Raw genomic sequence first — 26,025 nt, 5'->3', positions numbered from 1 at the left:
ATTGCACGGATTTGATTTTTATGAAGTTTATTCTTCCAAAAATTACACACTATGTAAAAAATTTATCCAGTTTCTAATATTGTAGGTAAATTTCATATATTGCAGAATCTTCATTACAAGCATGTCCAAAAATATAATTAATATTTATACAATCATATTTTCTGAGAATATATTCTTATCTCACGGAATTTAACATCCACAGTTTTATTGTAAAAATAGTCAATTCTATTTTCCAAAAATATAGTTTAGATATTAATATATAACATTGTATTTGTAAATTATATGATGTGTGTATAAATATATTAATTTCCTTCAATTTTGCTTTGTTCAAAGGCACATTTATAAGCAACCATGTTACAAAAAGCAACTTGTAGTCTATTTTTACACCTGATTCTTTTTCATTGTCAATTATTCGGTAAAGACCATATGATATCTTCAACATTTCTTTGGTATTCCACAAAAATTATAACACAAAATATAGTAACAATAATTAATTTCATATTAGTCTAATTGCTCTCACACAGCTCAAGCTATTAATTAGTTCAAACTTTTAAATTTTCTCTTAATACAAATTAACAAACCTCAATGAATATGTAATTTAACAAGCAATGCACAACAATGAAAAAATACTCTATCAATCTTCTACTGATGATCTACTGCTTTTAGCTACTGAATTAAATATTCTGTTATAACATAGTAACTTTTTATAAAATTTCAAAATTGATACAAGTTAACAATTACAAAATTACACAAAAGTGGTTATAAAATATATTCATACTTTTTTGTTCTTTACTAACAACTATTTTTGGCACCAAAATATTTAGGCACAATGACAGTCTCATTTATTAAAGCAATTAGTGTTTTTTGAGAACTTTTTATTATTATTGTTGTTCTTTCTGTCTTAAACAAAATATTGTTTCACTGCACCATATCAGTTTTCATTTGATTTTAACAGCAAATACCAGTGCATGTTTTCCAGTTGTTCACAACAGTGCATCGTACAAGCATTTGTTTTCCTCCTAAATGATAATAAACAAACCAAATGCATGTAAATATATATGAATCTGTCTCTAGTATTTGTTAGTATCTTCTATCCTTGCATTATATTTATAGAATATGCACACTCTACTTATGCACCATGTTTCAAAAGTCCCTTCAGAATTTTGAAGTGTGGCTGTGCAGTAGCAAAACAACACACACAAGATGAAAGCATCCAAAAGAGTAGAGAAAATGTTCCAACTTCCTTTCGGGACAGATGCTGTCTCTTAGTTACCCATTTCTCCACTAGGAGGCAGTAGCATGCAAACATGGCATTTTCAGGTAAACAGAAAAAGCTTTTTGTGTCCTGCAATTTGCTAAAACAAAGTCAATTGTTACAATGGAACGTGGTTTTCGAACCAAGTATCGTGCAGGACCACAAACAGACAAAACAATTAGAAACCTGCATAGAAAATTTGAGGAAACTCGGTTTGTGCTGCAAAACAAACAATGGGAATGGGTATGGCAGGAGCTACATTACAGGATTGACGTCTGTCGAGTCACCAAGGGAGAACATATCGAACATTTGTAAGGTAGGTCAAAAATTTCGGTATTTACTTTTTTCACTGACATGCTCTCATCCCTTTGGAAGTTGACCCTGAGCTGCAGACTTCCAAAATCCTGGAGGGACTTATTAATGTATAAAATGGCTTACGTACAGTTACAGAACTTTTTTTCTATACAGAGAAAAAGCACTGGTTAATACACAAGGGTAGAACCTGGAAAGAATTAAATGTCATTTTTCACAACCAAAAATCTTCATCCGAAACTAGTACTCTCCCAATTTTACTGTAAATATGACACAATCTTTGATAAGAGGAATGCCTCATTAGCACTATAACTGTTATATCATGTACAATTATGACAGATAGTGAATATATAAACTCCTCATAAAAAAGTTTGGAACATTGTTACAGTAGGCAATACAGTATCTGTCTGCTGCATGTTCTCACTGACATGTGCCACCCTGCCTATCACCTATCGTCGTCACCTTGTAATCAAGGGGTCCTGGATTCAATTCCCGGTGGAGGCACATAGAGTTTCGGATCCCACTTTAAACTTCACGTTCAGTCCTGATTAGCCTTACTGTGCATAAGTGGACTTGAAAAACACAACATCAATCAATCAAAACCTATTGCCTAATTTAACAATATTCCAAACTTTTATGCTTAATACAAGAATATTCCAAACTTTTTTTGAGGAGTGTAATATCTGTTGTTATTTTCTGTTCTTCATCTGTCCAAGCTGTGATCAAGCTTATGTAGTGACATCTTAAAAGAGTGATATCTGAAGTTGTATAATACTAAAAAAAATATTCATGAAATAAGACAAACTTTACATGAAACTACAAAAAAGTAAATTTGAGACAGAAATAGAAATAAATGTTTCTTGTTCTTATTGCTGCTCAGAACAGCTCAAAGTTCACCCTCGCGTTCCTGGCCAGAATTATTGTAAAATCTTGCATCTATAACGTTTCCATCCTCTGCCATGAGTGTAGCAATGACCGATGTTCCATTTGCAAGATTGTCGTATCTTATTGCTACGGCCCCATACTTCTCAGACTTGAAGGTGCATTTGAGGCAAGAACCATCTTGAGTCCATTTGATATCGGTGACTGGACCCCCGGCCATTTCTGTAGCTATGTTAAAATACATTTCCGAGCTAAGATTATTGCGTGCATCAATCCTTGGGAAGAAGGCATGCTTATCGTAATGATTAGCTGCAGCCATCGAGTTGTTGAATTTCGGTGTACCGGTATTAGCAGCATCACATTCGGTACGCAGGTTACTGAATGATTCGCTCAGGTCATTCATGCGAGCGTCATTCTTCAAATATTCCTCAACGACTTGAGATTTGTAATAATTTTTCGCCTTGATGCCTTTCGGTCGGGTTGGGTTTGGATTTTCTGCCTGTCTTGCTTTTACTTCCGCCTGCACCTTTCTCACGGCATACTCGCCAGCTGCACAAAATTCTGAGACATTTGTAGCTCCTTGCTTTTCCGCCATCTTCTTAGCTACCTCCAATAGCTCCTTGTCACCATTAAATGAGTGTTTGAGAACATGCTCAAGTCTATCGAGGGCTTCTGGTCTCACGTCCCCTAGTTTTGTACCTCCAATATCAATTTCTCGAACATCTCCAACTCCAAATACATCCTGGAGGTAGGTCTGACCTTCTGCTCGCTGCTGATCTAATCTGATCTTGAACTCTTTCTGGATGTTAACCGTCTGCTTGTTGAAATCCTTTAACGACAATTCCTGATTGTTCAGCTGCTCTGATAGTTTTACCAACTTTATCCTGTCGGCTTCTGTTAACTGGACAAAAGCTCGTGGATGTATGGTCAGTTCGCTGTTAACATGAAGCTGTCCGTCTGCTTTTATTTGGAAATGGCTGAGAAATTCACCGACATTGTCAATTTTTTTCATTTCCTTGATGAATTTTGCATTCCCGTGCATCTCTCTCACCTTTCCCTTCTCGATGTTTTCTCGTGATCCTTGCAATAATGCATCGTGAACCTGTTTCTGTTCCGGGGTCAAGTTCTTGCTCATTTGCGCAATTTGCTCCTTCTGTGCCTGCTTGATTATGGAGCTAGCTGTCTGGAAAGTGCAAACGCTGTGCGTGAAGAAGAATATCGAGGTTGTGAGTTGGAAGACATCCAAAGGTGTGATTTCTTTCTTCTGCGACAGCTCGTAGAATGAATTTATAACCCCGAGCCCCGACATGGATATGGACGTGACATTCAGTGCCGTACACATGACTCTGGTTGTTGAAGAGACCAAATTCCCTGCCCGTGCGGTGCTTGCAAGAAGTCTAGCCGATCCCATGGCACCAACCGAGATGAGGCTTGTAGCCGTCATCAACCAGCATTGCCGTGCTTCTGAATCTGACAAGCTGATGCTCTGTTCGTGCGCTACTCTATCAGCAAGCCTTCCAACGCTTCTTCCAACACCATAAGCAGCTCCTGGTGCACCTGCAACGGCACAGCTAGTAACTGTTATGGCACCGATCGGCGCAGTTGGTGGAAAAAAACACATGATTGTTCCAGCAATCATGCCTACGCTTGTCCCTATATTTGTAACCATTGAAACTTTGTCGACAATTTCCAGTACTTCTCCACGAGAGCTTTGATCAAGGAAGACTACATCAAGGTTATGAGAGTAATAGCCATTCTTGGGGACACATAACCAGCATTTATTCCAGGTATTATCATTCTGATAACTGGCCCACATATCATAGACCCTTCCTAAATGATCAACAAAAACATTGTTTGGAACTTTGTCTAGGCATTCCTTTGTGTGGGTCATAACTCTTATTAATGGAACCACTGTCTGTGTCTTGTCATCCATGTAGACAAATACAAATATAACAGCCAGGCGAATTTTTTTCTTGTCAACACTGTGATTAATACATTTATCTTTGATGTTATTAACTAAATCGATCTGTTGCTGATTAAAACCCAGGTATTTGCTTTCTTTCTTTGGTGACCCAAGCAGCGGAACAGCTATTTTCTTAAAAATATAGTCATCATCGTCAGGATACTCGAACTCATCCCATATTCGATCTCCAAGACTGTTCGATAAATTCTCTTGCTGAGACTCACTTTCTTTCTTCCATTCATTAAATGGCGCCATTTTTAAAACCACCAAGTGTGTGAATCTGGTACGTCCAAAGGCTTCTTAAGGTCTTCCCAGCAGTGGTCGATGTCACCCCAACCCACCGTGGTGCTCTCCTTCCACTCATGGATGGCTTCGTCGAACGATTCCAAGCTCTCGGAATCTCGGATGCAGGCGAGATCCTTCTCCAAGGTGTCTCCTGTCTCGGTGGGAAAGCTCTTGAAGTTGTCGAGGATGAACTGAAGTCCCGATCTGAAGACAAGTGCTGAAGATCCTCGATCTGGGTCGAAGGTGAATCCGAGACTGAAGATGCAAGTGTCGATCTTCTTGATGTTCTCGCTCAGAAGGGAACCAATCTGCAGCTGTTCTTTTTCTTCAAAGGCAGCCTTGTGTTTCCCAGCAAAGAAGCAAGCTTTCAGAACGTTCTCTCCGCAGTGGTAGAAACAGGGCTCTTTCTGCTCCACGGATTTCAGCTCAATCAAAGACTCCACTATCTTCTTTGCAAACTGCCTGTTCATAGTAACACTTCTGATTCTTCTTTAGCTGAAAGAAGGGGAAAAAATTCTTAGTATTTCACAAGTACATAAAACAGACTTAAAAAAGAAGAATATGGATACACTTGCACAGGTAGACTACAAACTTAATTTCTATGTGAATACACTAAAGCAGAAGTGATGCAGTGAGAGCTTATGATAAAATTGTTAGTGGTTCTTCAAACAATAATAACGTAAATTGTTTTACGAAGGCTGGGGATGAGAAGGATTTCTCCCTCTTTAGTTTAATATTTTTAGCATGCATGTAAGTATGTAAAATATATTGATCCTTTTGTAGGATGTTACTGAAACTTCCAGTGCATCCTATTTACTTTTCTTAGAGTACTTATAAAGCAATGCACCTTGCATTATAAGTACTCTAAGAAAAGTAAGTAGGGTCTCCTCGATGGCATAGCAGTAACATTGTCCCCTTGTAATCAAGAGGTACCAGGTGTGCCGGTTAATAATTCTTAATTTCGTTGCTGGATGGTGCTGGAAGCAAGGGTTGGTGCACAGTCTCAACTGTTACGTCAGTGTGTGGTCAGGACAGTACCTGTCAAAATGCCGTGGATGTGCAACCGAGTGCGAGTGATCGTGATATTGGGTTTGTGTGGGAAACATGTTGAACCAAATAAGGAGCATGTGCGGCATGTCCTGCTTTTCTTCTTCGATCAAAAGAGTGAAAGCCATCGTATCCTTGTGGAAACGTATGGTGACAATGTCCTAACGCAAGATGCGTGTGTGAGTTGGTTTCGACGATTCAAAAGTGGTGATTTCGACTTCAAAGACAAAGATTGCCCGGGCAAGCTGAAAAAATTCCAAGACGTCAAATTGCAAGCACTGTTGGACGAAGACGATACGCAAACGCAACAGCAACTGGCAGAGTTAAATGTTGCTCGCCAAACCATATCTGATCATCTTCATGCCATGGGAAAGATCCAGAAGGCAGGAAAATGGGTCCCACATCATCTGAACGTCAAGACAAATGGAAAAGGGAAAAACGGTGTGTGAAGTGTTGCTTTCTTGGCATGAAAGAAAAAGTCTTTCTTGCATCGGATAGTGACTGGGGACGAAAAATGGATCTACTTCGAGAACCCAAAATGCAAAAAGTCATGGGTTGACCCAGGACAACCTCCAACATGGACCGGAAAACCGAATCGCTTCGGAAGGAAGACAATGCTGTGCATTAGTGGGATCAAAAGGGTGTGGTGTACCATGAGCTTCTGAAACCAGGTGAAACAGTGAATGCCGTTCGCTATCGTCAACAACTCATCAATTTGAACCATGAATTGATCGAAAAGTGCCCAGATTGGGCAATAGACCATTGCAAAAAAATTTTTTTTCGAAAGTTTCTTGTGCACCCCTGCCATATTGTTACTATTATTGAAACATAATCGCCTGCAAATTTTCAGGTCTGTAGGCCATGTTTTGACCCCCGCCCACCTCAAAAATAGTTGTCTGATCTGTTGTTTGTAATTTTATATACTTTGTTCATTTTACGGACATTAACAACATGGCAACAAGTTGTAACCTCTTATATTTTTCTTTTATAGGTTGTAACCAAGGCAGATATGAGTGTAAATATGGGAAAAGAACCACCCCATGAAGCAGTTCCTTCAATTTCATCCACACCAAACCGCCCGGTACTTAGAAAGGATGATAGAGAAGTGTCTGAATCGTGGCTCTTAATTAATTTACTGCAAGATTTGACCCCGAAAAAAAGGATCTCAACTGCCCACCAATGGGGATGTGCTTTGATACTTTGTTTTTCTCAATCGTGGACCCATGCAGGAAGATAAAAGGGATGATGTTATAAAATTCGTTATCCTGAACGCAGAAAAGTTTTGGGAGCTTTCTGGCATTCCAGTGATGCCTGTCAGAGCGGGACATTCCAAAGTAAAACTCAATAAATTAATTGTGCAATACGAAAATCTTCGGAAACATAAAACAAGGAAGAACTTCCCAGCTGAGAGTGAAAGCTTTCTCAAGTCTCTTCTTCTACTCTTTGACATAGCACATGACAATGCTATTTCTATTATAGATCATGACAGATGTAGGACTAGAAAAATGATTCTGGAAGATGTGCAATTCTTAGAAGATCAAAGGTCATGTCGAAAAATGGAGTTAGGTGTTTTTGATAAGACATACTTTGCAAAAGTTATGAGGAAATTATCTCATAACGAAAAAGAAATTGAGCGTGCTCCGAGGGAGAAGCGTCGCCAAGAAGAAGCTTCAACCAAGACAAACATGAACACAAGTACTAGCCTAGAATTTGATAAAGTTGGTAGCCTTGATTCAAGTGATTCGAATGGCTTGGATGCTGAACCTGATGCAATTGAAGATCCTGAGTTTCTATTCCCTTCAACTAGCAGTGGTGCAACAGGTACAGGTACAACACTTCGTAGAAAAAGTTCGTCAATTGCTTTAAATCTACCAAGAAATCCATTTACAAGCAAAATCATATCAACCATGGGAGACAGGCTTAATCTATCAGCTGGTCAACGAACAGCATTCATGGGAGCAATTCTTACAGAAGGTGGAGTTCCACTGAAAAAAGCAACTCTTTCAATTAAAAGCACTTGGAAAGCAGGTAAGGAAGTTAGGAAATCATCAGCGCAAGCAATTAAGACTACATTCACAGCACCGAAGCACTCAACACTACATTGGGATGGTAAGCTGGTTCCAGACTTCAAAAAAGAAAACAAAGAAAGACTAGCGATGTTGGTATCTGGTATGCCAGTCTGTGAAGAAGGCAAAGTTCTTGGTATCCCTGTAATTACAAACACAACAGGTGAAGAACAAGCAAGCGCTACGTTTGCCCTAGCAAACGAGTGGGAGATTTCAGATAATGTGAGATCCCTTGTTTTTGACACTACAGCTTCAAACTCAGGATGGAAAATTGGAGCTTGTGTTAGGCTGGAAAAACTCTTTGACAAGAAGTTGTTTATGCTGGCTTGTCGGCATCACATATTTGAAAGAATTCTGAGTTCAGTTCACAAAGAATTGTTTGGTGCAACATCAGGTCCTGAAAACACCAATTTCATTCAATTCAGAGACTCTATTTGGTCAACTATTAACACAGAAGCTGGTTTTAACATCCTAGAAATCAAAGACAGGAGTTTGAAACTCACTATGGAAAATTCTATACAATCACTGAAGAGAATACTTTCTACTCCAAATAGAAAGAACTTGCTACCTCGCGCTGGCTTTCGGGAGTGTGCTGAATTGATGTTGATACTTCTGGGTGAGACACCTGAAAGAGGAATACACTGGCTGAAACCAGGAGCAGCGCATCAAGCTCGATGGATGCCATCCATTTTGTATCCTGCAAAGATGTTTGCTTTCAGTGCTCAAGCAGGATATGACAAGGACATGATCAGTAAACTGGAAGCACTATGCAAATTTAATGCACTATTATACGTTGAAAACTGGCTCTCTTCATCCATTGGTGCCGATGCAGTGTATAATGATCTCAAGCTATGGCATAACTTGAAGAAGTATTGCAAGCATGATCCTCAAGTTGCAAAGGCAGCCATAAAAGCCATGGAAAGGCACTTCTGGTACTTAACCGAAGAATGTGCTGTGTTCTCTCTATTTTCAAACAGACTTTCCTCTTCAGAACGGCAGCAGATTGCTCGAACATTGCTCCGAATTTCTCGACCAAAAGAGTTTGAAAGGGCCCATCCAACTTTTCCTATTCTTAGCCACAGTACAAAACTAACATCCCTTATTGGGCCTAAATCCTGGTTCTTGTTTCACAGTATGGGAATTGGCGGCGACTGGCTAAGAAAACCTGTTAGTGAATGGCATAATGATCCCAATTACCAAGAAGCTGAGACATATGTGCGGCATGTCAAAGTGGTGAATGATCTGTCGGAACGGGCTGTGAAACTAAACCAAGACTTCTCAACTAGTGTTACCAATAATGAAACAAAAAAACAGTTCTTATTGCAAGTGGTCGAATATCACCGCAAAAAAATTCCCAACTTTCAAAAAGAGACATTAAAGAACTTAACAGCACTCTCCTCCATTAAACCATAAATCCTGTAAAGTGATTTCAAATAATTGTGTGTTCAATATTACCATACTTGTTAGTTACTATATATGGAGTTTGTCTTCTCTGTATAATAAACTGTCTAACATTGCAAACATTTTTGTCATGATTTTAGTGTAGGAAAGCGATGATTAATAAACTAAATCAGTTAATCGTGTTGGGCGGGGGTCAAAACATCACCAAATGACCTAAAATTTGGTATGCATTCATATTTTACCAGTAGAAACAACATAGGAGGGGTGCACCATATAATTTTAAAAATATTTTTTTTCCCATACCTACATGCAATGCCCTATTGGGCAACAAGACATGGAAAAGTGATTTTGCAGCATGACAACGCCTCATCACACACAGCGAAAGGCATCAGAGACACCATTTCTGCACTTGACTGGGAATTATTGCCCCACCCACCATACTCACCAGACTTAACTCCTTCGGACTACCACTTGTTTTCATCGATGTCTCACTCACTTTCCCAGCAACACTTCAACAATTACGAAGATGTCGAACAATGGCTTGCTGACTGGATCACCTCAAAATGTGAACGATTCTTCTGGAAGGGCATCCACAATTTGACGGACAGATGGGCACAATGTATAGCTAGCGATGGTGCATACTTTGAATAAAGCATTTGTTACCTTTCTCCCCAGATACACTTGTTTTCTTTCGGATCAATTAAGAATTATTAACCGGCACACCTGGGTTCGATTCTCATTGAAGGCACATCATGCTTTGGATCATACTTTAAACTGCAGGTCATGATTAGCTCATCTGTGCATAATTGGACTTTAAACAGTAATTCAACAACAATAAAAATAAAATGTTTGACTACAAAGTCGAAGTTAAAAATAGTGTACTCACAACATGAGGATGATACATGCAATTTTAGTAAAGACAAAAAGTAAATTTAAAATTTCATGCAAACATACCTCATCTTTTGGAAAGGTGCTCCAAGCCAGACAAAAACTGAGATCACAAATCTGCCTGCACAACACACATGCACAGAACATGCACTTACACAAACACATTCACAAAACTAACAGTCAGAATTCTGTTCCTAGGAGACAAAACAGTAGGGTGCAAAATCCAGAGGAGGACGAGGGGATTTCCCTTCCTACCAACAATCTTGGCCTCAAAAATCCCCCAAAAAATTTCCAAGGGGGGGGAGTTTTGTTATAACAAACAAAAGATAAGCAATTACTTTTAATTTCAAATATACTTTACTAAGAATAATATTGAAAACACACACAAATTAGTGTAGTTGTGAGTGTTCAATGCTTTTTTCTCTCTCAAGAGATCATTAACAAATCTACATCAATACACACAATAAAAGTAAAACGAATCCAAGACAATAATAACTATGGAATCTAATTGATTTATATTAATATAATGGACAAACTAAACAAAAACTTACACACAATAAAACCACTTCAACTATTTCATAATTTATTAACATCTTTGACCAGTTAGTAAAGGAATTAGTTAGCTGCTTTACACTGTCTGACAAACAAATTAAAAGTAACAAATTAATTTCCTTTATGTAACTAATAATCATAATAATAATATATTTTAATTGAGTAATTTATTTCCTTTTAATAACATTACAAATATGTATATCGTATAATTTACACATATGTGTGTGGGGAGGGGGGGGTTGTATATTAAGAACTTTCTCCCCCCCCACCAGTTTACAATGTTTTGCACCCTGCAAAACAGTCCCTCTTATTGCCTTTTTAGCAGCAGGGAGACTATTTGTCTGAATGAAGCTCGATCGATGGTCAACAACTTCAGTGCCATATTCTCATTACCGTGCTGAACATGTTTCATATACATTTATGTATTTAGCTTTAATATATGGGTAAATGCTTATTATACAGTGCGTTCAGTTTGGTTCGGGGCAGTGATAGCGTGTGACTGCAGAACGCGAGGCATGACCCATATGCCAGCATCTTTGATCCATAACGTCCTGCTTATTTTTACGCACATATCTTTAGCATGCAGACAGTTATATTTATATTGCATAACGAGTTCTAACCTGTGTTATAAGAATTGTTCAAAGTGCTGGCCAACTGCATTCACACATTCCCAGCTATCTCGGCACCGAGCCAGAATGAATGCACTGTATGTTATGCAAACTATTAAAACAAGTTTCTAAACCAGTATTTAAGAAAATTACTTAAAGAACTTAAAACTGGTTAATGTTCGCCACTGATCTTTCTCTATCGCATCCTTCTGACGACCATGTTTCCCCTCCGATTGTATGTGGGGAGGTTAGGTTGTCGCAGAGAAAATGGGAAAGAGGCTATTTAAAATAACATGGCCTGTAGCATGAGTTGCACAAACCCCACAAGTGTTGACGAGAGAACGCTGCTGCAGGGAAATATAGGTCTAAATTTAGGTAAAGGGGGAAAACTTATGAAAATTATATAAATTGCCGGAAAATTTGAAGTGGTCTGACTTCTGTTTTTCATTTACTTGCATGTCTTCATTGGTGTTCTATTTCTATTACATCTAATTAATGTTCCGTCAGATTAAAAATTATCAACAGAGGAAAGATGCACGTAGAACATAGCAACACCGCTCGCACTGACAATCTGCAGTTTCCACAAGTCAACGGACATCCCTGCATGCGGTGTTGCCACGTTCCACATACATCTTTACTCAGTTGAATAAAAATCTGTATAAACTCGGTTTCACAAACGTGAATTGACAATGATAATGGATTTTAAAAACAAATGCAAAGAGCTTCAAACCAAGCCCAATACTAAGAAAAAGTTGTTTTGCAAAATTGATAAGAACAGTTGTTTTTTTTTTTTTGACAAATTTTAAATATCTGAAAATTAAGAATTGTGTTTTAAACCTTTCTGTCTGCACCATACTAAAATTTAATCACGATCGGACAACCCATTTTTTTTTTATTTATAGAATTTCAAAGAGAACGATCGTTGGCAAAACTAGAGTTGCAAAAAGCTGGCTTTTTTCGATAAAAAGCTGCCTTTTCGGGGGAAGGGGAACTGTAAATTTTGGCTCTTTTGCCTTTTTACCAATTACAGCTATTCTATTTCACTTGAAGTTACCTGTTATGAGTTTACAAGTTTGTATTGACATATTTTACAACTAGCTAAAAAAATTTACATGATGTAGCAGCCAAGAGACAGATATTGGCCAATCCCAGTAGACACATATTGCATAGTGGTTCAGATACAGTTTTAACACTAGCTTACCACGTAGGAGGGGCTTGTAGACCAACCACCTCTATTTTTTTAGATTTTTCAACTGTTTGAAAATAAATTACATTGTTCCCTACGATGTTCTCAATATTTCTGTATTGCTTTTGTTCATAAAAACATAAATGTAACGTTAATAGGAGGCAAACTGCACTTGATGGGCATAACAGGTGCCATCTCAAAAATGTGTCTCATTCGAGACACTCATACCAGTGACAGTGTGCAATTGGTTTGTTTGATTGATTGATTTATTAGCATCCATTCAACTTTACAACAGTTTGGAATTGTCATATTGTACATGTACAATTAGAATACATCTATAAAATTACAGGCATAATATAATATAAAATACAATAGCTAGCATGAGATACAAGATATAATATAAATAAAAGAGAATAAATGCATGCTCAATGTTATTTTCTTGATACAAATTGGCTAAAAATTTGTTTTCTACATTCAATGTTTGCTTCACCTGCTATGACATTATGTACACATATATATGTACACACAAACACATATTGAGCATTAAATAGTCACCTATACTTACATCTAGATAAATGGAATCCAACAGCAAACAGTTACAAAGGAAAAATAAAAATCTAATGATAGGGCAGTTTTATTTTGTTACATTATTGTTGTTATTCCTGCCACTTACGGTGTCAATGTACTCTTGAACTGTGTAAAAACAATGTTCCCTTAGGAATCTTTTTAGATGTAACTTGTATACTGGCAATGACTTTATGTTTTTGAATGCATTTGGTAGCATGTTAAATAAGCGTATACCATTATATGTTACCCCTTTTTGGTAGAATGTGGTATTGTGTAATTCCATATGGAAGTCATTCTTTTTCCCTGGTGTTGTAGGTGTGGTAGTCCTTATTTGCTGTGTGTGTATTTTGACCAATTTTCATGCCTGTTAAGATTTCATATAGGTATATGCACGGAAGTGGCAATATCTTCAGTTCTTGAAATAATGGTTTGCATGGTGCATCTGTTGGAGCATTTTACAGAATTCAAACAGCTCTTTTTTGTAGTCTGAATAATGTAATGCTTTTATTCATCTTCCCCCAGAAAATTATGCCGTACCGTACTACAGAGTGAATGATTCCATAGTATAGTGTTTTTGCTGCTTCTATATTTACTACATTTCTTACTGTTCTTATTGCTGTAGCTTCAATATGTAAATTTTCACATAGTTGTATGCTAAGAAATTTTATGTTAGATACATATTCTATGCCCTGATTTTGAAAGTTAATTTCTGGTGTTTCACTACTACAGGTGTTGATTTGAAATCTAATTGCATTTGTTTTTTAGTGTTTACCACAAGACCATTTTTTTCTATCCACTCTGAGATGTGTGTGATTGTATTCTTTATGTCGAGTTTTAACCATTCCATGTTTGTTCCTGCTATAAGAACGGTTGTATCATCAGCAAAGAGAGTTGCATTTGCATCTTTACAGTTTTGTGGAAGATCATTGATGGAAATTTAAAAAGTAGGGGTCCTAAAATGGATCCTTGGGGTACTCCACATGTAATACGTTGTTTCTTTGATCGATAAATTTCCTTCTTATTAGCCTCATCGATGCGAGTTATTTCTACTATCTGATTCCTGTCCGTTAGATATGGTTTAAACCATTCTTTTGCTACTCCCTGATCCCATACTGGTCCATTTTTTTTACCAAGAGTTTGTGGTTGACAGTGTCAAATGCCTTTGATGGTAATTATTGTAATTATTATATTTAATAAACAACTACACTTCTACAAACAAAAAAGCATTGATAAAAAATTATTAAGGATTTTGTTAGTTTTAGTGAATGATAAAACATATGTGAGGCACGGCTGCAATAATTGGTTATTATTTTTTATTAATTTAGTATTTTTTGTAATTATTATAATTAATAAATAATTGCACTGTAACAGTTGTCTTGCTACCATGTTAAACATAGGAACATCTCCCTAGCTAGCTAGCTAGCAAAAATCCTCCACCTAACAATTTCCACTTCAAGCTGTGGATATAACCCATTACTATAAGGATAACAAGGATATATAACTTACATATTTTGCTGCCGTTTGATACAAGGAGCAACAGATTCAATCTCGTCAGATGGTGGTAATATCTGTGCACTTAAACCTCCTGTCAGCACTTATTCATTCTTTTCCATCTGCAAACATACATGCAAAATGAAATTAGAATATTTGTAAATACTCAAGTTCATAACGTACATGAATTCTACTTGTTAAATATGAAAATATTTATTAATATATTAAAAATTTGATTATTACATGTGAATACATAAGTTAAAAAGTATGTTGTTAAAATATATGTGTTGAGACTAGTGCCCGTATTTTACAAAATCATTTCTAGAATTCAAAGTGAGAAATGATTTCGTATATTAACCAGTCTAGTAGAACTTAGTTTTTTAACTGTTGAGTAGAGAAATTATCTGGTAAAAGGGATCGTTAATATTGTAATCAGAGTTGAACCTTGATCACTTGATATAGCTCAAATCGTGGTAGTGATTGAGGGGAGGGGGATGCTATCCTCCAGTTAAGAAAATTGTTATGAAGCATCCACCTACTTCACTGTCTCCATGTTGAATCAAATATCATCATCCCCCAGATAGGTATTCAACTTCCTGCACAGATTTAGGGCCAATATAAAAGGCAACCAATGAAATAATTGGTGATGTGGTCAATTTTACCCTCCAATTGTCACTCTTCTAAAACTGTTTTCCATTTATGATGTCATAGGACATAGGATAGTATACAACTGAAATTTTATAATAAATATATTTTATTTCAAATAGATTCTAATTAAAAACCACTGGGATAAAATGTGCTTTGTCCATTTTCTTGATTTCTTGATTTTACAGGAGAGCATGTTACTTCCTTTTTATGAGCAAATTCTTTCCCTGTATACGCAACCAAAACCTCTTTGCAATGGATGGAAAAAGCACGTTCTATTCTTGTAAGATTCCTAGCTAGAAAGACCCTTCACAGAGCTATTTGATAACACCTTCACCTCAATTTGCCTAAAAATGGACAAAGCCCATTCTTTCCCTGTAGTCTTCAATTATAAAACATCACAACAAAACATCTGATAAACAATTTGCTCAACCCACTGTTATAAATTATTTATAAGTAACTTTATTCATAAATATTCCATCTATTAACTTCAGAGAATGTTCTCCGGCATATGAAAGTTTTCATGTATGTTATAAGTTGGATGACTATCAACTATGTAATGCACTGGATGATAAGAAATTTACAGTGCTAAAAAGAAAAGCATTATCCTAAATACTTCTTTTTTTCCTTTTGTCATACATGATGAATAATACACTGTGTTAAAAATTTGGCAAATTGTTGATTTAATGTGTATAAGTCTGGGAATATGAGATAGTAACTCGAGGCCCACAGTCCTTTTATTGTTTTTTTTTTTCCGTATGACACACCACTGGTTGTACTCATTACTTAAGAAATTCCTGAGCACAGGGAGTTTATTGAGAATTTTTTTATGGAGGGTCGTGGATAAAGCATTGCTTCAACACACCCAGTGCTGTGCAATGACCTCCACACTTGGGGTAGTAGTGTTTGTGTGGGTATACAGACATCATTAAGTTTACAACTTTCATGATTAGTGCTTCAAAGCAAGAACATCCACAGAGGGGACAAGGGGGCACATGTTCCCCCTGATATATATGGATCGTATCGTGAATAACATGGACGAGGTGTGCCATGAAAGACAGCAGAATAAGTGGTCTATGAGCATCATGCAAAAGTACAGAGACAAAGAACTTTTCATCAACAATATTAATTAACATTTATGGAAGCAAGTTGAATCCAGTTTCTATTTAATTAGTGGACTCAAGTCTATACCAGCCACCATGGTATTTGATGTGAAATCTTACCCCCCCCCCTCCCCCGGGGTTCGAAGTGGAAATTCATGCAGGGGAGGGGGGGTGAGTGCCCAGTTTGGAGAAAGATATGGGATTCTTATATGGATCAATGTAGAGAATCTGCTGTGGGTAGGGGGTGCCTATGCAAATGGGGATGCTTTATGAGAATTCTCTAAAACTGGGGGGGGGGGGGGTAGTATCACCCCATGTTGAACACTACTGCCTCCCCTTTGAGGAAAAAGCCTGCAGGAGGTCTTGCTTTAAAGCATTGTGTAACCATCCTACATACAAATACATAGATTGCTGCATTGCGTACTTGGACCAAGGGCCACCAGAAAAAGATTTTGGCAATTTTGTTGATAAATTGGTATTTTGGTACAACCAAAATTTTATTTATTTGTATGTATATGAAATATACTGGAGTATTACACATTATATTTCCCATAACTTATGTTTATGGCTTCTTTTCCTCATCACTTCTACGAGTTCATTACTAGGTGGTAGAGCAACCCAAGACTGAATCTCGCTCTGTAGTAAATAAAAGGACTTTTCAATTCAATTCAATTCAATTACCTATTTTCATCTTCGCTAATAAATTTTTGGTAAATGTCTTATATCAGACACACTGCTGAAATTTGCTAGTTTTTTTTATTTCAATATTCGAACTTACGTATTCTGCACTGAGAAACATTGTTGAAGGTGGCATTTCACTTATTTCACGGAAATAAGCTCTATTTGCGACATATCGAGTAAGTTTTCTTCGTTTCTTTTTGCCTTCGGTAACACGCAAATTGGCGGTCACAGTTTCACTACCGTACTCGGCATGCAGTGTTTCCACCCCAGTGCACCCAAAAATACCTACATAGCCCCACAAACCATTGATGCATCGCCCCACGAACCATTTCTGGTAAGGTTAGGTTAGGTTACATTCAGGTTACAATAGTTAAAAATTGGTTTAGAAAAAAATGCATAGCCCCACACACCATTCTCGCATAGCCCCACAAACCATTTGCGGAAATGTACCTTCTTCAGTTACAAAAACACGTGTTTGGAAACACTGACCGGCATTGACCATGATTACGTCATCACACACAGGCAACATCCAGCTGGAAGGAAATGGATGCAACAGCTTTCGTGCATCGGTCACATATTTATATCGAAAAATAGATAATTTACCAACAACATTCAATGAACGATGCGAGAAAACACTTCCCCCAACTTCCACAACTATAAAGAAACTGCATTCGGTAAGTAATTTCTCCTGTAAATTTGAAGAAATCCATTTGTCCGATATAAGAAATTTACCCACACTGCAAGATTATTACAAAGCACACCCACAAGGGTGCCCGCAGGATTTTTCTCAAGGGGTGAGCATCGGTGCTTAAGACAGGGAAGCTATCTCCCCATTACGAAAATTCTCATAAAGCATCCCCCCACATTTCCCTAAACTGGGCAAAGCATCCCCCAACTAGAAGTTTACACTTTGAGCACTGGGGAGGCAGAATACGATTTCATAGCTTGCCCTTCAAAAACACTAAGTTGCTGACCAAGGGAGTTTATTAAGATATAAAACACTTAACATGTAACGTTTCAACCCTGTATCAGGGTCTTCCTCACACGAAGAACTAAACTAAAATGATGAAATCAGAAAGATTACATGCACATAGCAGGGTGACTAGCCACACAAAAACAAATCATGTTGACAGTCTTTATCTTGGACGATTTATCCAAAGGAATTAAATACATATCGCCTCTTGACAGTTCATTGACAGGTCAAGATTAGCAAGTGTCTGGAACTACCTGTTTATCATTTCCCCACCCCACCTGTCTTTTTGGATATGGATGAATACCTCCTCCCCTGGTCTTCTTCTCTTTCTTCCTTGTTCATTCTTCTTCTTTCCTCCTTCTTCTTATCCCATCCTTTCAACTTCCTCTAACAAACTAAACTTAGTGTTTTTAATATGGAAACAAGGCTTAATTACATTACACTTGCCCTTCAGTCATAAAAACTCGCATTTTATGTTTTTATTATTATTATTATTATTTACAAATTATAAAATTGAAATTGAAAGTACCTTGGCTTTGTTATCACGTTCAGACTTAAATCAACTTAGAAACTGGTTTCCATAAACATCTATCACATTGTTGATGAACAAATCTTTGTCTTTTGTGCTTTTTCACAAAACCACATGTATCAGAGACCACTTCATATGCTGTCTTTCCATGGCATCCCTCATCCATGTTTTCATGCTTCAATTTCACTATGAAGTTTTTCCTGATATTTCAGGGGGGCAAGTGGTCCTCCTCTGCAGGCACACCTGCAGATTCCTGATTGTATGCTATGTTACTGTATTGATTAGCACTTGCACTTGCAGACAAGATATGAACATATTTTTTTTAAAAAAAAATACTACTAAAACTAGAGAAATTTCTTTGAATTTACTTCTAATAATAATAATAATATGTTAATTTTGAGAAAATTGAAGAGAATTATAACATTTCCAAGTATTTGATGTCTACCATTTCATAAATTGTTAAGACAGTTCAAACCATATGATTGTATCGTGCTGTTATGCATAAATGTAATATGTAATTTATGGTGGTAATATTACAGGTGTATAATGGCCACATAAATCTCTCCCGCGAGTTTTTCGGGTGAAATAAAAGGTCATCGATGGAAAACAATCCCCAATCAGTTCCTACAGGTGACAGTGACAGGCTTTTAGACTACTTGAAACCACGACCTTTGCAGCTGTTTAGAGACTGGATGTGAGGGGTGTGGGAACTAGAAACAGAGAGAAAAACTTTTCCAGTCTGAACAAGCAGCAAACTAATGCAACTTCGATAATAGATATTGCGATTAAAACCAAGGTTATTAGAATTATATAAGGTTGGGGCGTAAGCTTGTTTACTCAAAATGCATGCGATCTGATGATGAATCGTGGGATCCAGTGAATCTAAACCCCGAAAGTTTTCATAAAAGTGTTGCACTATCCACATATCAAAAAAGAGCTGTAAACTTGAAATGAAACACAGAAATGCTTATATCTTGATATGCCAGTTCATTTATGCTTCCTAATTATTAACAATCTTTAGAGGTTTTCGTATCAAAAAGCTTTAAATTGCTAATTTTCAGATTTAAATGCAAGCTATCTAATATGCAATCCGAGGCCATGTTTCAGCATTTCAGATTTGCAGAATGAATGTTTTGTGCTACTCTTTTACACAATTAGTGCTACACGTTAAACAAAATAACATGCAAAGGCAAGTTTTTAAACTGAAAAGCAATTATAAGTTGTTAAAGCAGTATATTTTGATTCCTAGTGCAACCCTAAAAACACGATTCATAACTCACATATCTTGTATTGGCAAATTAGTCCAGTGGTATCGTTTTTGCTTCACAATCTGAAGATTGTAAGATCGAATCCGGTAGCGATTTTTTTTTCTTATTTGTATTTTGCTGATTCTGATTATCTTTGTCAATAACTGTATGGAATAACATGATATTTTCATGAAACATCATATGGTTCACTTAATTCGAAAAATTTAAATATGTGTTTATTTTAGTGGAAAATAATTTATATCATGATTAGTAAGTACAATCCATTTTAAAATGATCAATATTTACTGAATCGTGAAAAATTATACCATTATGTAACTGTGAAATTAAAACCTCATCATTTCTAGAAGAAAAACAAAAAAAAAACAATGATGTCTTTGAACGCAATCTTTCAACTGAGGAAAACCACATTACTAATATTTTTACTAATTTTCTGTTGTGTCATACAAGAGCGTTTAAGTTCTTTCTTTCGACATAGAAGACTATCAAAATTGTGATTCATCTGAATTAGGAAAGTTTATGATTTTTTTACGGTATTCAAGCAGCATATTCCATATCAACGATTCATAAGCAGTGTTTACACATGAAAAAAGTTGTATTGTGCTTATAAATACACTAAGCTGTTTTGTTAATATGGTTACGTTATAATACTACTAATTTCTGAAGTTGCCAAAGAAATCGTCTCCTTTGTGACCAGTGAATTCGTGCTTGCAAGCGTCAAGATGCAAGCAATATAACCCGTTGTGCGACAGCCCTCGAAGGGCCTGGGCCTATCTCTCGACTGCCAGTCTCCTTCCCGCAATCCTACCTAGAGGTGTGGAGATCTTCAACCGGTAATGGGGTGACGTGAGGTCAACACGTCAAACCCTCAACCGTTATAGGAGATTTCAGAGACCGGGTTACGCTACTCACTCGTATACCCTGTCCCAGCTACTGTGGAGCAAGGCTGTGCATAGCGTAAGAGAAGCGAAGGTAATCGAGTGGCCAGAGCAAAGCAGAACACGCTGCTCGAACTGCAGTCGCTTTACCCCCTTAACGCAATTCCGTCCCTCTCATGTGTTCATTGGTGGAGCTGTCTCTCGTTACTACTTGTGCAGAGACTTGTTTTCGTTCACCTGCTCCACAGTTAGCTGGGAAAGAGTATAGCTCCCCAATTTCCTCACGATGGTGGGATGCCGCCGGTCCTATACACAGGCCGAGTAGCCGGAGACTGAACCCAGGCGGACACAAATCCATGCCGTCCCACAGTCGGAGTCCAAAACTTAGACTGCACGGTCACGGACGAGGACTCTGACAGCAATACTTACATTTTTACATTGTTCAAATTTTTGAAATAGCAATATAAAACATACAAAAATGCGTATAGTTTATATTTCAATGCAGAAGACTATGTGCGGAGTCCACTACCATATGCAGGATTTTTTCGGAAGGGCTGGAATTGTAAAGGTGTAGCTAATTCTAGGAAGCAGGATACAACAATAAAACATTTCATTTTAAAACTTGTTCAAAGACAAGAATGGTTGGTTATCTGGTGTCATTTTAAGGGGACTTTGCATTTATCACTTTGTTTTTCCTGAATTTTCTCAAAATTTCGGAGCCGTCCCCTTGGCGGTGTGTTAGCACATTGCGCTACAACACCAGGGGTCCAGGCTTCTTAGACATAATTGTCTGTGAGTGTCCATTCATCAATTTCATCTCCATCTTTGCAATTAGCTAAAAGTGGCAGAAGAGTGAAATAAAATGAACAAAATCAATCAAAATTTTGGAAGGGGATGTAGCCCCATGAGTTCCCTGTGTGCGTACACCAGTGGCGGAATCTAAACGTCCTAGCGCCCAAGATGATTTTAAAATCGAATACAGGTCAAGAAACGTCTTCTTGAAATAACACTTGTTCACTTTCCATTACGTCCGTAAACATGTGTTCACAGGAAATGCGAACAGCATTGACTCCACGTAGCTACGAGGAAGAGAGAGGAACTCTCTTCGATCTCGTCTCAAAAACTCTCAAAAGGTTTGGTTTCATTTTGGTGTCAAGTTCTAAAATATCACCGCAACTAGTCTCAAAATTCGAGACAGGACAGAAAAAAAAAACAGATTTCTCTCATCTCCTTACCATCTCTAATTTCAACAAAATCTCCATTGGCCAAAAAGTAAAGTTTTTCGGACACCTTTTGACAAAGTTAATAACTTTAACTTATGGGGGTAAAATAGGTGATAATTTAATTTAGAGAAGAAGCACTTAAAGCTAAGCTGGACCATTGGCTGACGCCAACATTTTTTTACGTTTTTGTATGATGAGTCTATTCGCAAATTATTAACAAGATCATTGTGCGTTAAATAAATTTTAAATAAAACATATAAATGAACCTAGTCACTTCCCAATCGATTCCGTAATTTTTTTAATAGCAACTTCTTCCCCTTTTAAGCTTGCCTTTTTCTTCGATAGTTTAATCTGTATTTGACTTACAGCTTAAATTAGGATATGAACCTCTGAATCGAATTCAGGACACCTTGATTCAAAGGTAATAACTCATCTAAGCCATCAAAACTTTTCATTCAAATACAAGACATCCATTTGTATTAACGTTTTAAAAACAACTACTGTATATATTAGCTTCCGAGCAAGTCATGCACAAGAATAAAATAAATAAATGAATAAATACAAAATTGCAGTTATTGTGAATTATCATTTTGAATACCTCTTGAATGCACAACAGCTTAAATGCAACAGATCAACAAATAATATTTTGTATAAGCCTTAAATTATTTAATTTATTAACATTTCAATATATTACACATACAGTAATCGTCTTCAAGAGGTAAGAATACATTGAAATCTACATATAATGTTACAATATACACATCTGTGAAGATTTGAGTAACAGATCGGACAGAGAAATAAAGAACATTGGAACAGTTTTATCAAACGATTTTGAACCTCTGGCATTCTCCCTATTAAAATCCAGCAACGTTATTTCCATGCTGAATCTGTAAAAATGTATCAGGTCTGGTGAAAATATTACTTCTTTCTATTAACATTAAGTACGTGAATGAACTCTTTGCTATTAGCCTGTTTCTCAAAGTTATTTCAAGTATCTGTGTTCGTTGTTCTTTATACGTGCATATTGCAACACTGTTCCTTCACATCTTGTAGGTATGTTCACAGACATGTAGAAATGCATGCTACAATGCAAAAGCGTGGTCCTAGATTTCGTATCAGAAAATTGCCTGACATTAGAAACAAGAAAAGTGTGGATTTTTTATGAAGTAGAGTGCACGACGGATCAGGCATTCTGCATTTCTCTTCTGTCTGTGGTTGATTAATCCATACATGCTGTGAAATGCAAAGCATTCCCACAAAATGCATCACTACAAATATTCACAATTTTCAGTGTCAAATACCAAGGAAATTAATCATACGAAGGAAAATTTGTCAAATTTCAACTTCGATTTCACTGTTCGTTACAAACAATTAGCACAAAATGAACTTTTTCATTCATGAATCTTCATTTACGCGGAACATTACACACTTCTCGTATGTGAGATTTGACTATTTCATCTCATGATACTTCACGAGCAAGGAAAAAAAACAACATTTGAAGTACTCCTAAGCTACCGACCGGGTTTGATTAAAACTTCCTAAAGCTGCAAGATTGGGTCTGGACATAGGACGTATTTAAGGAGCTTCCCCCCCCCCCCAAAGACTTACCAAGTACTAAAATTAAGTAATGAAAAAGATATTCGTTTAGCCTTTGTTGTACAATTTCCTCTGAACTTATTGAAAAAAAAAAGGATTATGTTAGGATCATATGACTTTGAAGGACACGAAGGACTTATTTAGGGGTCCAGACCCATTCTCCCCACCCGAAAGACTTATTATGAAGTATAAAAATTAAATATAATGAAAATATACTCGTTTAGCATTTGTTGTATAATTTCGTCTAAACTTATTGGAAGGCAAGGATTGATTATATTGGCATCATACGGCTTTGAAGGACGTATTTAGGGGGGTACAGGGGGGGACTCCCCCGAAAGACTTGCCAAGTACTAAAATAACTAATGAAAATATAAGCATTTGTTGCATAATCGACGGTTATTATTTCCTCGGAACATTTTAGAAGGCAAGGATTATATTGGGATCATGGCTTTGAATGACATTACAAAGATGATTTATGTTCACTACTACTCAAAATAATATGCATAAAATATTAATCAGAAACTTACTTTTCTCCAAATACATGTAACATCATTTTTGTTATTAGATAAGTATTCAATTACTCATCTATTTGATATCAATTTCATTGCCAGGGTACTAATCTGATATTCCCCGGACACCTATAACTTCTTCGTTTTGTCAATTTTTGACATTTGTACTTACCTATCTGCTTCGCGGAACATTCTTTAACGTGTATTCACGTTTTTTTGATCAAAGTAATTGCAATTTTTTTTTTAAAAAAAAAGTGTTTTTGTAACTGAAGAACATATGTTTCCGCAAATGGTTTGTGGGGCTATGTGTCAATGGTTCGTGGGGCTATGCGAGAATGGTGTGTGGGGCTACGCATATTTTTTTCGAAACAAATTTTTAACTATTGTAACCTATACGTGACCCTACCTAACCTTACCGGAAATGGTTCGTGGGGCTATGCGTCAATGGTTGAATTTCCGTTATGAAACATTCCCACATCACACAAAACACCTTCCAGATGTTAGACAATGCTACAGGAACTTATTATCGTAAGTAGTTTATTCTGTAAAAATGAAGAAATCTGTCCGGGGAATATCAGATTAGTACCCTTGTTTTTATGTAAATTATTCCGATCTTAACTACAGGTAAGCTACGTTGTTAAATCTCTATTCTTATACAGTCTGTAGCATTTTGAAAGTTCGTGGAGGTAATTTCTCACCGTAAAATGCTGCACAACAAGAAATAAGCACTTTTGATATAATAAACTTGCATTTTGTTCAAAGCGACAACATTATGCCGTTGTTTCCATTATGTACCTGCAGATGGCGCGAGCGTCGAAAGTCACGCTGTGTTTCCAAACGTGCCTTTTTTTATAAGATTTTTTTTTAACTATGCTTACCTAACCTAACCTTGCCGGAAATGGTCCGTGGGGCTATCATGAATGGTTTTCGGGGCTATCCGTCAATGGTTCGTGTGGCTATCGTGAATGGTTTTTGGGGGCTTTCCGTCACTGGTTTGTGATGACATAATGAAGACGAAAGTAGGTATTTTTCGGTTAAGAAGGTTGAAACACTGCATACCCACTCCAAATCGACAAAACACAAGCACGACGCGCGATAATCCACAGCTGTGCATGCCATATTGTATGTTCCGCAACGGAAGAAAGAACCCTAAAGAATTACTCGTAATGTGAAAAATCAAAGTTATTTTCGTGTAAAAAGCATAATGGCACCTTCAACTATGTTCCGCAATACACAATTGGTAAGTACGAACCATTTAAAACTGAAAATATCTGATAGAAATGTGTCTCCGATATAACAGACATTTACCATTTAATATATTTTAATTTAAACATTATTGCTATATTATTATTATTATTCCTGAGATAGCCTACTTGGTTCGGACCCGCCCCCCGCCGAAACACATTCTAGGTACGTGCCTGGTCATGACCTGTCACTGCTACGCTCGCTACTCCCATTGACCCCATTTCCGCCTAAAAAACCTCCTGTGTTGATGTCCGTGAAGTTAGCCTGAAGCGCCAGCCTGATCTGCGCATCCCTCAGTGAAGCTAGCCACACATTGTCCTTCCTTAGTCACCAATAGCGGGAAGGTAGCGTAGCGTAGCTAACTTCCCGCTGTATCAGGGTGCAGGGTGTATGATATAAAGGTTGCCAGGGATGTAAGTGCAAAATGTTAGAAAAAGTCAGTGAAGTAGAAAAAAACGGTGAATGTAATCCTTTTTTGTGTCGAAACTTTTGTTTTGCTCTTACATGAAATGTTTCCGCCTTCCCACTATATTTCTGGACATTCACTGATTTATATTTCAGCCATCAATTAAGGTTTACGTTGAAGTTTAAGGTAAATTATTTTGAATAATAATATTATTATTACACGCATTTTGATACCATGCCAAAGAACTGGCTTCGATACTTGGTGGAGCATGCGTTATTCGTATAATCGTCTGAAATAATTGTAACGTTAATAATTTTAAATTTCGTAATTTTTTATATTAATATAAGATAATTCTTAGTGTTTATTTTCCAGGAATATATTGTATCTTCCCCCTCCCCGTATCGGATCTACAATAACAAGAAAATCTACACACTCATATTACACTTTTCAAGAAGCAGTTTTTACAGTT

The 26,025-nt window shown here is 37.0% G+C and overlaps 1 protein-coding gene across 2 annotated transcripts; it reads right to left on the bottom strand.

Annotated features, from left to right (window-relative positions):
- Nucleotides 1-22: 22 nt before the first annotated feature.
- On the bottom strand, nucleotides 23-25,414 carry LOC145978317 (uncharacterized). 2 transcript variants are annotated; one of them, XM_083110871.1, is made up of 3 exons: nucleotides 25,324-25,414; nucleotides 14,519-14,625; nucleotides 23-5,192 (listed from the first exon to the last, which is right to left on the bottom strand). In XM_083110871.1, the coding sequence occupies exon 3, from the start codon at nucleotides 4,665-4,667 to the stop codon at nucleotides 2,454-2,456; it is 2,214 nt and encodes a 737-aa protein (XP_082966997.1). In that variant the 5' UTR covers nucleotides 4,668-5,192; nucleotides 14,519-14,625; nucleotides 25,324-25,414; the 3' UTR covers nucleotides 23-2,453. The 2 variants fall into 2 exon arrangements, with proteins under 2 accessions (XP_082966997.1, XP_082966998.1); XM_083110872.1 differs by lacking the exon at nucleotides 25,324-25,414 and adding an exon at nucleotides 18,210-18,229.
- Between the last annotated feature and the right edge of the window lie 611 nt (nucleotides 25,415-26,025).

Source organism: Lepisma saccharinum, chromosome 24 (genome assembly GCF_977018435.1).
Source record: "Lepisma saccharinum chromosome 24, izLepSacc3.1, whole genome shotgun sequence".
In the NCBI taxonomy this organism is placed as follows: domain Eukaryota; kingdom Metazoa; phylum Arthropoda; class Insecta; order Zygentoma; family Lepismatidae; genus Lepisma; species Lepisma saccharinum.
The sequence above is the reverse complement of the archived record's forward strand: the minus strand, read 5'-3'. Positions and strand labels throughout refer to the sequence as shown.